This window comes from Diadema setosum, chromosome 11 (assembly GCF_964275005.1).
Source record: "Diadema setosum chromosome 11, eeDiaSeto1, whole genome shotgun sequence".
Taxonomy (NCBI): domain Eukaryota; kingdom Metazoa; phylum Echinodermata; class Echinoidea; order Diadematoida; family Diadematidae; genus Diadema; species Diadema setosum.
Window position 1 is genome coordinate 36,547,912 of NC_092695.1, and position 17,170 is coordinate 36,565,081.

Genomic DNA, 17,170 nt, shown 5'->3' on the forward strand with positions numbered 1-17,170 from the left:
AAAAGATATAAATGTCACATATTGCAAATCCTTATCACTACGCCCTTAAATGTCTTCACCGCCAAGACAGATTTTTCTTTATTTTTTTTTTTATTTTTTGATATTCTTAGTTCCTACACCTCATACCTTTTGCTTCCATTTTCTTTGACTCATCAATGTTCAGGTAATATTGGATTTTCTTAATAACGATATAAAAATAGTGCTTTTGTTTCATTTATGTTACATTGCACACATACATAACACACAATGATGAGCTATAGTATTTCTTGTCAGGAATAATGGTCACATCTGTTTGACATTATCCAAGGTACCAGGAAAGCATGAAAATTAATCATGAATGACACTGACACAGATCTTTTCTTTTCTGATCATCTTTTCCAGTTGTACCATGTGTTTCCAAAGAATGAATGAAAAAAAAAAGGTATTTTTTTACCCAGAGTAGAAGTAATTTGCTGATACATAATTCATTCAATTGCATAATGCATTCTGCAAGAACACTGCCACAGGAGCATGTGCAAGGAGAAACAACTTCACAGTGATACACACCATATATAACACTGCAAAACAACAACAGTTTAGCATCCAAGAACAACTCGGCTGATTCTTAAAACCCACTTTATGCTGAAAGGCAGAGTGCCGGGAAAAGTGCCGTAAATACAGAAGGTCTCTGAATAGAAAAATGCATGCAGCCTAAAGGAAAATTCCGCTGATCTGATAATGGCCTTTACCCCTGTGCCAGGGGTTAATGACAGAAAAGAGGGGGAAAAAAAGAAACAAGAAAGGAAGAGAGAAGTTCAGTTGTGATTTGGAGAAGCAGAGTAGAAATTCCCACTGATCCTAAGTGATGGATGGATAGCTGTTTCATGCAAATGATGGAGAGAGAGAGAGAGAGAGAGAGAGAGAGAGAGCGAGTGGTTTAAAGGATAAATCATAGGGAGACATAGAAGAATATATGAAGTGAGAGAAGGTGATCCACAGGAAAAGAGAAAGAGAGTAGAAGAAAATATATGGAGAAGGAAAATAAGGACAGTTGGAAGAATTCAATTCAAGAGAATCCTTCACCCAAAGAATACAAAGGCAAATATTATGTGTGTGATTCTAAAAAAAAAGAGCAAACTAATTCATTGTCTTTAAAATATGATTTTCCAAACTATAGGTGCACTTTTATTGTATTTGTATGCCTCCTAAATATGTGCTTTGCCTTAACTGACACATGTAGAGAAGACTTACTTTTTTTCTAATTACACTTTTTTAAGCATGAAAGGAGGAAAAATCATAACTATAATGCTTTTATATTTTCACTCTTATCTCAGTACTCAAAAAATGGATGAAGTCAGAAAATGAATATATCAAGCAAGAGGGAAAAAGCAGAGAAGTATTTGCAGAGGTAGAGGGGCATCAAGTGAATTTTCAGCAGGATTTCTCTTGGAAATCAGCGACTAAGCCGATTTCTCTTTAAGAAGTAATCTTGAGAAGATGTGGATGTACTATCTTTACAGTGTTCAGGGTGAGTTGTTTTCTGGACATGCCACTGAGTGCTACATGGTACCTGGCTGCTTTTGTTGTTGTTGTTGTTGTTGTTGTTGTTGTTGTTGTTGTTGTTGTTTTTGTTTTTGTTGTTGTTGTTATTAATGTCAATAACAAAAACAAATAAGCTAACATCATCTTGAAAGCAAAAAACATTATGATTTCTGTTGACAAAAGTTAATTCTCATCAAACATGAAGCAGTATCATTACATGAATTATCCACAACATATTTGTTTGTTTGCTTGGTTTTTTTTTTTGAAGAGCATGACTATTTTGTCAAACTGAGTTTTTATCATATTGCCATACTCATGAACTTTGTACTTTCATTACGTGTTCTGTTAGAGTGAAATGAAGTCAAAATGAATTGATTCATATTACGTCCTTGATAATTTCAAAAAGAAAGAAAGAGAGAGGGAGAAAAATAATGAGTAAGGAAGAGAGAGAGAGAGAGAGAGAGAGAGAGGAGGAGAGAGAAAGAATGAGATGGAGAAAGAAAAAAAAGAGACAAGACTAATAAAGATTTGAAGGTACATAAGACTATCACATGCATTTTATTCCTTCCCATACATAACTGATGTACACATGCATGAACATGTGTGTGTGAATGTGTGTGTGTGTGTGTGCATGTGTGTGTGTGTGTGTGTGTGTGTGTGTGTGTGTGTGTGTGTGTGTTTACAACATGCAATCCTACACCAGCATGGCATAAATCAAAGGTTTAAAGCCTCCTCCATGTTTTGGGATGATGTAAATCCCTAATCGCCCTTGTCACCTCCTACAAGCAATTATTGTTAACAGATCTGTTTAAACAATTTCCTCATTTCATGTGTGGTATGATCATAAAAAAAAAAAAACAAAAAAAAAACAGAGTCACACAGTAGAAGTGAACAAGCTTCCGCATTCCTCATGAAATGCATTGTAGATGGCATTTAGGGAAAGAGAGTGCCATGGCAATAAATTTAAATTTGGAGAGGGCTGCGGGTGCACATTTACTTTCCATACCTCTGCGGATCCAATTTGAGATGGAGTATCAGAGCCACGTCTGTGAGACGACTTCTATTAATCAATCAAGCGTCTTATTTTTAGCCTGATGGGCTTATCATATCAGCATTACTCTGCATCATAATTCCCATATTGCATTCTGTGCAGGAATCTTAAAGGGACTCATCACATCCTTTGAAACATTTCAGAGTGATCGTTCTTGAAATATGTGAGTTTTAAGCATACATGGTGAAAATTGTTATAATTCCTTTGTTTTTTTGCACATAACTCTAGAGGGAAGAAAATGAAAGTAACACTGTGTATCATAACATAGCAGAGGAAGAGGTCTGTGGTAAAATATCCTGAATCCTATATGATATGGAAAACAGTACCAACAGAATTACTACTGCTACTACTACTACTACTACTGCTACTACTACTACTGCTACTACCACTGCTACTACTACTACTTCTACTGATGCTACTACTATTACTAATATTGCTACTACTACTACTGTTATTACTGCTACTACCACTACTACTAATAATGATAGCAATAAGAATGATAGTGCTTAATATCAATAACAACTAGAAATGTCGCTACAGCGACTGGTTATACCCCCGCCAAACAACATTTCATAAGCTTTGGTCAAAAAACTGAGGAAGTAGTTAAATCCGCAAGATCTTTCCTTGATCTTCTGCCATTAATATGCCGTTACCATGGCAACGTAGTTTCGGGTACTGTCGAAAAATGCGTCTTGCACATCTACAACCAAAGGCACACATCTGTACCAAGTTTCATGGAAATTGGGCAAAAACTGAGGAAGTAGTTTGCAACACAAAATTTTCCATCATTTTGGCTCATAATATGTGAGCTGTTACCATGGCAACATACTTTTTGTCACTGTCAAGAAATGTGTCATGCTGACCTATATCCTAAGACAAACATTCAATATGAATTCCATGAGAATTGGAAGAACACTGATGAAGCAGTTTTGCCATGAAGCATTTTGCCCTATATTTTACCAATAACATGCCGTTACCATGGCAACGCACTTTTTGCCACTGCGGAAATATGTGTCTTGCACATTAACATATTCAGATGGACATCTGTACCTAATTTCATAAAAATTGATCAAAAACTGTGGGAGGAGTTCGCGACGCAAGATTTGTACCCATTTTTGCCCATAATATGCCGTTACCATGGCAACGTACTTTTGGGTACTGTCAAAAAATACGTCTTACACATCTACAACCCAAGGCACACATCTGTGCCAAGTTTTATGGGAATCGGTTGAAAACTGAGGAAGTAGTTCGCGACGCAAGATTTGCAACGGACCGACCGCCCGACCGCCCGACCGCCCGACCGACCGCCCGACCGTCCGCTGATTCCTATATACCCCCTTCAAACTTCGTTTGGCGGGGGTATAATAAGAACAATCATGATAATGATAAAAACAATGATTGCAATGTTAACTACAATAGTAACAGATATATTTTCAGCATATTTTCACCACCTCTGGTGCTTAAAGGGATGGTATAGTATTGGCTGAGGAGAGAATTCTGCATTTTACTTTTGCAAGATACTTAGAAACCACTGTATGAAATGTTAAAAAGCATATAATTCTGAGGGGATTTCTAAGTTTATTTGATGAAAATCCGTTTTGAAATGGCTGAGATATCCAAAAACAAAGTAAAACAAAGTGATCGTGATAAAAGTTGGGTCCCACCTTTTGTTAGTATTGCTTTGTTTTGGATATCTCAAACAGATTAAAACTGATTTCCATCAAATAAACTCTGAAATCCTCTGATAATGCTATGCTCTTTAAAATTTCATAAGAGGTTTGTCATTATCTCAAAAAATAATCATCAAAGACCGTTGGAAACCTTAAACCCCATCTCAACCAAAACTGTACCATCCCTTTAAAGCCCTTCAAAATTTATCATCAAGTCCTTCTTGATAAGGAGCAAAGATTCAACTGTCACTGGTTGGACTTACATCGTCACTTCCTGTGTCTCCCGTATTCTCCTTCCCTGCCTCGTAGTTGGCCAGAAACTTCTTCATCGTGCCCGGCAGCCAGGGTCCAAGGACTGGACGTCCCGATCGCTCGTAGTCGTAGGCAGACCCCGGACCAAACATGGCCTTAAGACCTTTCTGGTATGCCTCACGGTCAAATCCTTCGAAATAAAAAAAAAAAAAAATCATCAATCATTAAATCAATAAAGACATATACCTCAGTATTTCCTTTTAAGAAACATTTTGCACAGTGAATATTTGTATTGTTTTGGAGCCATCACCCCCCCCCAACAAAAAATAGAAATACACAAATATTTGATTATTTTAGATTTTCATACATATCCATATACTTACTCAATGGCTTTAATTGTCCTTAAGATTTTAAAATAGTTAAAATTCATCTTATTCCATGCAAGACATAATGCCTATTGCAAAAAACTTCCTCTATAAATCTAATTCTATGCGCCAATATTCTGGGGAGGGAAATACAAATTGTTCAAAATGATTACGACAAATTACGAGCGTCATTTGTGTTTGTGTGTGTGTATGTGTGTGTGTGTGTGTTGAATACATTAGATACATACATGCTCTTTTCACCAAATCAGCTGGATAATTTGTCACGCTAGTTTGATGATTCAAGCCCATTCCGGAACTCTGTCGCACCTGGCAGCTGAAAAATGCTACAACGTCATTAAAACAAGCACTTCAAACATTGCGTTTGATTCCACGCCAGACTTCATGCTGTCTTTCCAAAGAGTGACATCTCCTGAGCGGTAGTATACCTTAATACTGCCGTTTGCTTTACATGTCCATCAACTGCAGGCCTATTAAAAATAATTTACTGTCCGGTCATCGAACTGACCCTCAGCTCTTCCATCTCATAGCGATACGATCAGCTCTGGAGGGAGATTAAAACTCCTTAGGGAGGAGGAAGAAGGGGGCTGAAGGCAGTTTGGAGCGGTTGATGTTTCAGCACAAGGATAAAAGGCTGGCTAATTATTAACACACCATTCATTAGAGCATACCATCTTTCTTCCAACCCCCCCCCCCCCAACCCCATACCCCATCTTATCTCTTCATCAGCATTGCTGTATCTTGGACCTCAACGTGAATCATTAGCTACCAACTGTCAGCGTCAGATCGAGGATGCCCGGACATCTCCCACGGACTTCTAGACAGTCGCCATGACGATGCACCGTGAAATATTGTTTACGACTCTTGCAGGAGTGGTTATGTCCGCTGATGCCATATAAGCATAACTCACCGCACCCTGTACCCATGTATACCACCTTCAGAAAGGAGTATTCACTACTGCACTATGTCATATAGGGTTTTTTTTTAGATTAAATCTTTCATCCACTGTCAGCTAAATACAGAAGGGACATATAAAAAAAAGGAGTTATTTCATAATTGTTTACAACTGCACAATGTGCCCTTTTAGTTTAACAAAAAAATTGAGTTACCTCATAATTGTTTGTTTGCATGTGTGCCCTTTTAGTTTAACCAAAAATAGAGTTAAAAAAAAATAGAGTTATCTCATAAAATTGTTTACGATTGTACATGTGCCCTTTTCACCCTACCTCCCTCTGTGCTCCCAAGCATCCTTTCTGACCTGATGCATTGCATTATCACCCTTGTTGCTCTAAAAAGCAAGGTCCATTGGTTAGTTATGGGTGTAATCATGACAAGGATGGTTAGTGAGAATTTTCATTTAGTGCTTCTGACTAGAAATTCTGACTTTAAAACATTGCATTTCTGTCTGTTTAGGTCTTAATACACTACATATGGTATTAGCACATTCATGTAATTATGTAAATAAAGATTCCAACAACTTAATAGCATATTGGTCCCATTACTCTAAAACTTTCAGCATATTGTTTGCCTCGCTCCCCTCTTTTCAGTAAAGTTAATACAGTTGTATGTAAATGTCATTCCCATGTGCCATCCCCAACAAAAAATAAGATAAACAGAGCAACACGTTACAAGTTGCCCCAAAACATATTCAAAGGACACATGGTTCAATTACGTCCCAAGGGGAAGAGGGCATGAATCCTGTTGACATCTATGTGAATGGCATGGCATCAAAAAACAACATAGGAAACAACAACAGCAACAATAAGGACAGACTTTGCCGACAGCGGTCGTGTCACGCGCAAGACACGTTTGTCAAATGTAATCAGACAGTGCCAGACAATGTGTGGATTGGAAGGTGGACTAACGAGCGAGACCCAAACAACCCCGGATGATTGGTGTTAGCAGGTGCTGGCCTGGGCAACCTGGGCGTGTGACGTACGCCGGTAATTGGGTTGAGAAGCGGGAAAGGGAATTGCCATACCATGTGGTGGAAGACGCTCATCTTAAAGGAATCATGCTTGTATCATATTCCTCAGTCATATTCAATTTCAGAGAAATCTTTATGAAATAAGTCCATTCTTTGAAAGGAGAGACGGTACATGTATATAATTGGTAAGGGTAGAGGCATACACAATCTATGCAAACCTTGGAATACCATCAGGTACTACAACAAGATGGTTAAAAACACATTCACATGAAAAGTCTGACTGAGAGCAGATTTGCCAGAAAAAAATATCTGACAAAATGCTTGCTGAAATGCACCCCTGATAATGCATGTTTTTTTGCTCTCCCCCCCCCCCCATACCTATCTCTCCCTCTCTTCAAACCACACCACATACCACCTTCTCAAGATTTCTCAATCTGCATAACCTCACTGTGTGTGAGGCCAAAATGTATCTTCACACAACACAAAATTTATCTTTTCCATCTTCTCAGGTTCTTCCTCCTCCTCTAAATTTCTCATATGATAATAACAATAACATCCATTTTAACCATGATAGGCTGTTCAATGGCAGCACTGCCATCCCAGAGGGCCCTACCAGTTTTAGTACATCGCTACTGCCAGGTCATATCCACTATCCTGCATTGCCCTCAAAGCCCTGGTAACTGCAAAATTATGCATGAGTTAGGGCACAGAATAAGCCTGAAAGAGTCAACATGGAAAACGCAAATGTTGAAGTAAAAAGTTGTTGGCACCGGGAATCATTAGGGAGCTTTAGATTTTCGCGATGGCAATGTTCAGAGGGAAAAAAAAACCTGTTATGAGCATGTGCAAAATTGCTTATCAAAAGTGATCTATTTAAGGCTCTCGTTGTCTGAGTTTTCACTAGATGCATTTTGGGTTATTTTTACATCCCCTCAATTCACAACCCAGAGAGCTACTTGATGCACTGATCATATGGGGGTGCCATTTTATTTTTAATAGGTTGTATTCTAAGATAATTTAAAGCTACTTTTCAACACGACGCAGGGAGAGAAAACGGCCAACACAACAAAATGTGTTCATGTCTGACACACATGTAAATATCAGACTATATCAATTCAGCTATTCATCTCCAGCCTTTTCTTGTTGTGAATCCATGGCATGCATTAGGCACATTTTCTGTTTTAACCTCTACAAAGAGCAGACACTGCAAAATGCAACAAGTGTCACATCAACTACTAGTGATCCTCCTCATTATCTTTTACCTTTCGGGGGAGTTCGAGGGATGTCACACTCTTTGAGTGACTTCCTGTACAGGATGTGCTCCGATGGCAGATATGCTGCCCTCGTTTGGCCAAACCAATGAAGGCAGACACAGTCTAGACGGGGCAGCGTCATCCCGGAATCATCATCCATCATGGGCCACGAAGGAAATATCTCTCCGCTCAATGCCAACTATAAAATCTGCCCACATTTGCTCTACCGCGGACAGATATCCGGTAACATTAATACACAAACCCTTTCCAAGCCTCAACTATGCACTGAGCCTGAGTTCCAAGAAGCTGAACCAAAGCAAGCTGAATAATTAAAGGATTTTTTTTTTTTTCAGAAAGCAATATTTCATTATCTACATTTGAAATCATTACATCATCTCTATGAGTAATGACAACAATATGAAAGCATTCTTGGAGTTATATTTTCTTTACAATTATTTGCAGTCTCAAATGAATATTTTGAGCTTGTGAAGGGGGGGGGGGGAATTCATAGAAACAAATTCCACACCATAAGATTTCCACTCTGCACACACCTTATCAATGCTTATGAATGCTGATATGCGTATCACTCTAGAAAGCTTGTCGTCACTATTACTTGAAAAAAAAAAAATCAGTTTTAAGACATACCAAAAAAAAAAGCAAGCAACACAGTTACTTGGAGATATGTATGCTCTTGTTCACTCTATATCACTACATATGTGACTACATCTGGTCTGATTTCAGCTGCTAAATTTAAAACAGACTTTGCACCAAAATTCATACTTTGATACATTGGCAGCAGTACGTTCACATCCAATGTAGATTTTTATGACTTGCTTAATTGCCAAGTGCAACTTTCAGCACATCTACTTTCTTGCCAGATGTGATTTTTGGCACAACATATGATTAAGAAAAAAAAAAAAGTTTTTTTTTTTCTTAAACACATGTCCTTGGGGATTTTGGCATATTTTACTGTCTTACCTTTCTTAAAATAGGGGGGGGGGGAAGAGGAAGAAAATTATACCATTCTCACCATTGCTGTCCACCACAGACTTGAGAAGGGCAAAGAGGTGATCCCCGTAGGCACTGTTCTTACCGGTAGGCAGGCGGTAAAATGGCCCCGCTGGCTCCGGAATGAATTCCGGGGTGGGGTACTTCGACACCGCTGCTGCCAGCTCATCCTGGTCATACATCCAGTGTACGGGCAGACCTGGTGATCAAAGAGATAATACTGAAGTAACAGCAGGAGTGTGTAACACAGCTACAGACATGGATGATGTTAATTGATTGTGTGTTGTAACAGCTGCAGCTATCCCATCTTACTATAACATCCAGTGCACAGTGAGACATGATGTTTGTGGAGATACCACAAAAACCACAGAAAGAGTGTGCTGCATAGCTTAGAATGATGCTAACTCAGCTTAAAGCCAATGCAACTAATGCCCCTCTGCTTTTGAAATGACAATATTGATTTTTACACCACTTTAGCTTGATAGCTGATGAGCATCAATCACATACATACTTTACAAGCCATCCAGGACTTCAGACAGCAGGTGGAAATGACCGTGTGTATGTACTACTGTAAAAGTGGAAATTTTCGTGGTGTTGAAATTTTCGCGCATTTCGTGCAACCAGAAGCTAGAGTGAAAATAAAAGCACACGAATATTTTTGCTTGCCATAATTTTCCAGTAATTAATGTCATGATTCAGCAGAATTAAAAACACCCTAAACTCTTAACTGGCCGAGCGCGAAAAATTAGTTGCGCAAAAGTATCTACTTTTACAGTACAACATCAGTAAACAAAGATTGTAAAAACTCAAGGAGCAGCACAAACTCTGTGCACAGTATGTTGCGTAGATGAATGTCCTATTGCTTCTCAAACTATAAATTGCAAGTGGACTCATTTCATCTATGTAAATATTATGTGTGTGTGTGTGGGGGGGGGGGGGGGGGGCAACTTTAGCCATAGTACAATAGGACTTTTTCAGTTAAGAGCTTGACTGATAATAGCTATTGTATCAACAATTAAGACTTATAATTTAGGATAGCCATTGTCACTGCAGTTTCAATTATTTGTGAACAAAGTTAGTTATTTATCATGAAAGGGTTTATGTTGTCAATTTATAATGGAAACAAAAGGATACAGGCAGACACACGCACATAGTTACAAATCTTTAAACACCCATTCTGCAATTCTCCACTATTTGTTTTGTAAGAACAACAAACCGTCAATTTTTGCCCTAGAAGGGATACATATGCATAAAAAATGTATGAGAAAATGCTGTGATAATACAATTTCACTTTGGTAAAAATGAAAATGCACATAACCTACAAAGATATGCCAGAATTATTGAAATTTCAGAGCATTTTCAATCATGGTTGGTACGTAATGTTTTAAACTCAATTACATTGATTACAATATATCGCACCATCCCAGTATTCATCATGCAAGAGTGAATTGCATTCATTACTACTACAATTCAGTACTTCTGCTAGGGTATATTTCAATCATCATATGTCTACTAGTAATGTTCTCCCTAAATCCACAACTGAACAGGGAGGGCACTTTGAGAACGTAAGTTGGGTATGCTGACTTTTATTATTTCACACTTTTGATCTCAAAATACTCCAAAACAACTCATCATTCCGGCAAATTGTGTAAGCCTAACACTTATCTTCGTAGAGCCTTCCAATATATTGCCAGCCAATTCCAAATGGTGGAAGATGAATCTGAGCCCTTCTGAGAACTACATTTTAGCTTTAACCCGTTGAAGACTAGTCCCGAGTATACTGGGCAGGTGTCTATGGGAAATGCGTGTTATGGCAAAATCAGTCCGTCCTCAGTGGGTTAAGAGATCATGGAATCTCAGAGGGGGTTACCTGTCCTGGCTGTAAAAGCCCTTGACTCCTGATACAGAGTATCTTTACTACTGGGGAGGAGAGCTGCATTGTAAATCACCTCTTTGTTACAAGCACAGTATGCAAAAATGTCCCCTCAAGGGGATGGAACTGATACAGCAAGAAGTAAAATAGGGAAAGGTGTAAAATATGTAATGCTGGACTGCTCTGTGAATGAATCTACGAGGTAGTCACTTATTGTGTGTGTGTAGATATGACTTACACAAAGGAAAGCTGATCATAATGATGCACACACCACACTGATCGAGCTCATTCATGCCACTATCATCGTGCTGAATAATAACCGTTCGTCATCTTCCAAGCCAAGTTTCAATCTCGGCCAGACTCTCCCTGCAGCTTTGACTTGGAGGGGGGTGGGGTTGCTGATTTCTGGAAGGGATCTCCTCCAAACGCCAAGGGCGCCGCAGACAAAGGTGTGACATCAATCGTCTGAATCCTCACTTTGCAATTTTGTGCCGAGGCGCCGTTTATCAACACCTTGCCCCTGCAATCATATCTACCCCCACCCACACCCCCAACTTCACCCCAATCCCTTACCCCCCTCCCAGAAACTATAACCACAACAGTGCCTGAGTGCATATACAGCCAGAACAATCGCCCCGGAGGACGGATTAATCAGTCACCGATATTCGAGACATCTCGCTGTGAGTCACAAGTTGTGAGGGATGCCCCTCTTGATGAAATCGCCTTTATCTGCAGACATGAGATGGATGTTGAAGTGTTTCATCAGACTATCTTATCAATCTCCCCTTTACCCGTCCATCAATATATGGATTTATCGTTCCCCCATTTCTCATTTTCTGAAGTGTTTATCAATCCCCATCCACCCCTCACACACACACACACACACACCCACACACACCCACACCCACACCCACACACACACACACACACACCCACCCACACACACACACACACACACACACACACACACACACTCCTCTAAATCCTCTCCGTGTACAGACACATGAGAGTTAGTCCGTGTAGGCAGTACAAGTATGTCTGGACATGAATTTATCTCTTGGCTGGCTGCTGAAGTGTACAATGTAGATTATTTTTACAAAATTATGTAATGCGAAAAATGCAACCTTCTATTGACATTGTGCATGAAATGCCATCTTTTAAAAAAATCACATGTCATTTCATTTGTTAATTCTAATTTTCAACAAATGCATATAAATATTCATAAATGCAATATGATGACATCATTGCAATAAGTCTATACCAAGTGCACTTAAACAAGTATGATTTCATGAATGACCATTCTCTAGAAAAAGCTGTCTTTATGCAAATGGCACTGTGATTGTTCATTTGCCGTAAAAGTACCTCCATGTGGGTGCACACCAAACTTGAGATACTGTAAAAATGGAAATTTTTTGCCGTGTGGAAATTTTTGCACATTTCACTCAACCAGGAACTGGCAAAAACAATGGATTATCATGCAAATATTTTTGCTTGTGATATACGTATAACACTATCTAATGTTTTGGTTGAACAGGATTAAAAACATTCATTACACTCGGCTGAGGGCAAAACATTACTCACGTCGAAGTATCCACTTTTAGAGTAGTGCCTGTATGGAGTTGTTCTGCCATGAAGTTGACCCATAATTATGGACCCCTCCCCCACACTCCCGAGAACACAGTAGAAACAAATGAATTGAAGCAGCTGTGCACAATCAATTAGTGACATAAACTAGAGTTACCCACATGATGCAGACAGATTTTTGATCACGCAACAAAAGTAGCTTCCTGGCAATATGACTTTCTGTCCAACATATTTTCATCTCAAATCAATCGAGTGCGCATGCATTCCCCAAAATACCTCCTTGCTAATTCAGACTGATTTTGCAGACAATGAAGAACTCAACTGCAGAGCTTCAAGTGATCTGAATTAGATTAGCCAAAACAGTGCAAAGAGATATTAGATTATGAAAGAGATATAGCTTCATGATGACATGCGACTTTTCAAACTGAACTGAAGCTGTACCATTTGTACAATAAGAATGATTGCAACAGTTCATCTCAACTCGCAGTGAGAGAGAACAAGCGATGTTGCTTGAGTTCTTCATAGCTTATTACCTGTCAAAAGGATGAAATGAACATTCTGTTTCGACAGAGCAATTTCCTGCTGAAACTTGCCTCCAGCACTGAATTACGAAATCAGCCAACATAGAACGAGAGTTTTATCTTGTGTTGCACGAGACACGTAATCCTGTGACTTCACGCTAAAACCATGTGTGGAGGCAGGACTGTTTCTCAGACATGGAGCAATTTCATTGTCTTGCCCATCCCATCTCGTTGCTTGCTGTCAACACAAATCTACGGCCAACTCTGTCTCCCTTTTCTTCATTCTGTACTTCCCCACCCCCATAGTTTGTTTCTTCATAAATGACTAAACAGTTTAGAAGTGGTCTGTCTTTTCCCATCTGTTTCTCTATCTCTCTTTTGAGGTACGAGTCCCTACTTTATGTGTTCTCTGGAAATTCAATCCCTTTGACATAAAGTAGAGCAGTGATTTGTGTACTAAGCTTTTACAAATTTTCTTCGAGTGAAACTTCAGAGATAACATTTAGACTAATAAGTTAGTATGTTGTTTTCAAGTTCAGGGAAATATATGAAAATAAGACCAAAAAATTAATGAATACATTGAAAAAGAAAGATACATAGTATGTGTCTGTTGATTTCCAAAGAGATACATGAGTAATGAAATAATACAGATACAAATAGATCTACATAGCCAAACACAGACATGAAAAGATAAACAGACTAGTAAATAGGCTAACACATAAAAGATTAAGGTAAAGGAACAAAAAGCCACTGTAATATAGAGATGATAAAAGATGACATTACTGACACGAAAGTACTCCCTCTGGAGTTTATTGATGGGTCATCTAGCGGTCAGTCATTCCTGTGGGAGCCTTCTCCCTAAAAATGGCCAGCAGTCTTGTTTTGACAACAAAGTTCACCTCCTTCATCATCTTGCCCGCTGTCCAGCTTGCAGCCCCTGGGCTTCTGGGCAGCCCAGACTCCTGACCGCTGTCAGCAGCCATTACTCAGCCCCTTGGACAAAGAATGGCTGGGGAGAGGTCAACTCCCTTAACCTTAAAGGCCCATTCACACCTTACTAAAAAGCATGTTCCACACCAGGATATCTTGATTTGTTGCCCTATCAAATTACACAGCATATTATTTCTTTTCAACAAAATAAGAGACAACAATTGTATGATTGATGTGTATGATTAGACTGGTGTGAAAATCTAGCCCTCAAATAATCTTGCCTTAAAAGTAAGGGTACTTGGAAATTCAGGAAAAACCAATGTCAAACTGCAAGATCATGTAATTGATGGAATAGTTCAGTTATCTTTTATCTTTTTTTTTAATCCCATAAGAACAAGAAAAGTCTTGTGGAATTTCCACAAGCATGATTACAATTTCACCTAGCAAATGACCTCCAATGACATAAGACAATAATCTTTCAGATACTAATACCTTTAACTATCATTTGCATCATCATGAGACTACTGTGAGAATGACTTTACCAGTTGCCAACTTTCCTGCCTTTCCACAACATACACAAGTCTTGAAATTACAAATCATGATATCTGCTGTTTCATGTATCATCTAGAATCAGGAATTTGTGTAAGGCCTGTAGTGTTCGATTGAGCAACTTGAATGCTACAGTCACCAACAGAATTCTGTTATACTTTTAGAATTTCTCAAAGAAGTACTACAGGCCTACTTCATTAGCATTTCAAACTGTAGGCCTATACTATACATTTTCCCCCACATGAGTAAATGTCTACACAGTGAGTGAGTTGAAGTACAGAATTTTGTGAATTCTTTGCTTCTTTTTCACAGAATGAGAAATTTTCTGACAAAATGTGTGTCAGGTCTCAGGGAATTATGGGGACTACATAGAGTAGAATCTGTTTGAGATTAAAAAAAAAAGGGGGGATTTCTTAGTAAAGAGGTAGATGCGTTTTAGATTGGAGTGTTTGAGTCAACAAAAGTCAGTGAAAATTGCTCTTGCTACGCCTACAGAGAAAAACACGAGGACTGACACATACATAAAAGCAAAGATTGATGGCTGTGCAATCCATCTGCAAGAGACTTTATCTAAATTAATGCCTCAAGACACTTCCCTATTTTCCTCAAATTAATGCTTCCCTCCTCCACCCCCCCCATTCTTTTTTTTTTTACCCCTAGACATCTTACTTTTCACACTCCCCCTCAAAACTCTACCACACCTCCTAAAATTTATCATCTCACCCTATCTGCTTTCAACACCGATTCCTCCTCATCAATCACTCCCATGAAAAAAAAAATGATATCCTTTGGTTTTTTTTTAGAGGTTTCACGATTTTTAAGTTTGCCACATCAGTATTCAGTTCTTAATACCCATTTATCATAAGGAGTGTCAAATTATTAATGTGAAGGACTAAGATCCTGTACAACATTTCCAGTATGACCTTTCATGGCAAACTGAGTGACCATGAAGAAAAAGTTCATTCCTAAAGAGTGGTCTGATGAAATTTTGATATAAAAAAGGGAGAAAAGAAACACCCCCAAATATCCAGTCCAAATATAAGTTGGTCTTATAAGAAAGAGTACAATATTACAAGTTCAACGGAATAATTTCGATCAAAATCGGATGAAAAATGAGGTTTTGCTATTTTTTGGGGAAACAGTCACTATGAATATGCAAATGGCAAAGTGAGCATGTCATCCCCTAACAATTTGCCATATAGTTTGTACATAGAGCTTTGAAATTTCCAGTATTTCATTGAAACGCAACTATGCCTGAGGCTTAAATCCTCGTATTGTATCTAAATGATCATTATTCTGAAGTTATTCAACCAGGAATGACATCATGTTTCAGACTTCAAGGACAGAAACATGGAATTTTCGTCATTCATTTTTTTTTTTGTTTTTACACAATCTATGAAAAATTGTGAGGGTATGACATGGTTAGCTCACTCATTTGCATATTCATATATATACACTGTACAAGAACTGTTTTGAAGAAAATAGCAAAACTTCAAAATGTCATAATTTCCTTATTTTTCATCCAATTTCAGTCAAATTTTTATTGTTGAACTTGTAAGATTTTATTCTTTTTTATCGGACTAACTTATATATGGATTGGATTTCCCTATAACGGTCACTTCTACTATGCCATGGGTCATCCCCTTGACCAAGCAGCATGGTGTCGATTGAATGTAACACAAAGGTTAACAGTCAACACTTTCAGACTCTGTGAAATGGATATGAAAAGTGTGAATGCAAACCAAGCGAATTCCATTTTAAAAGTTTGTAAGTTTAACGTCATCATCAAGTAGAGAAAAATTCAATCTTTTCAATGATACTGCACTCAGGGTAACAAGATTTTCTTGAAGATACTATAAAAATGACCACATTTACTTTTAACGTTTTCTTTAATTTTCAGCAGCTTCAATCACAAATTAATATCTAAGCGATAAAGATGGATATATCGGTTTTTTTCATTCAAACTCATCACATATATCATCTCACATTAATAACTGTATATGGAGTTAGAGCAAACAACAGTTTCTGATAAATCAACCATTGTAGCATTCACGGGAGCAAATTGGACAAAAAGAAAATACCAAGAATAGAACATGATAGCATCTTTGAACTAACCAAATTGATAATTTGAAAGTCAAATTTTGGAGCTGTTTGTTAATTCCTGAGTATTCTTTGGTTGATGGCCCTCAAAAACAAATCTACATTTCATGTGAAACAGTGAAAATAATTCTTATTTCATGAAGTATTGGTGCCTAGTTCTCATATTTCCACACTTGACACTTAGAACTATCTAAACTGGAAGGGTAAGACATTTCTTCTTCTGCAAAAAATTAAGTCAATCACATACAATGTAGTCCAATTAATTGCATAAGGTTCATGTTTGCACTGTCCTTATTGACAACTCACTCATAATCCCCCACGCATCAAAACTGATATTTCACTAGGGTACTTGTTCCACCCACAGCTTGAAGATACTGTACGAGCTGAAATTTTCGCGTACAGATATTTTCGCGAATTGGTCCTTCGAGGACATTTTCGCATGTTGTTAATTTCGCGGTTGCGAGGGTCTGACTGAACTTAGTTATTTGCGCGTTGTTATTTTCGCGTGTTGTTATTTTTGCGATTCGCGAAAATAAAAATAAAACCAC

At 38.2% G+C, this 17,170-nt stretch overlaps 1 protein-coding gene across 1 annotated transcript in view; it reads right to left on the reverse strand.

Moving 5' to 3' along the window:
* LOC140235502 (crystallin J1A-like) overlaps nt 1–17,170 on the reverse strand; it is an 87,652-nt gene that overhangs the window by 21,429 nt on the left and 49,053 nt on the right. The window contains exons 2-3 of the mRNA XM_072315526.1: nt 9,088–9,264; nt 4,506–4,684 (exon numbers count right to left, since the gene is read on the reverse strand). Of these exons, the coding sequence (XP_072171627.1) occupies nt 4,506–4,684; nt 9,088–9,264 (356 nt within the window). The remainder of the gene's footprint in view (nt 1–4,505; nt 4,685–9,087; nt 9,265–17,170) is intronic.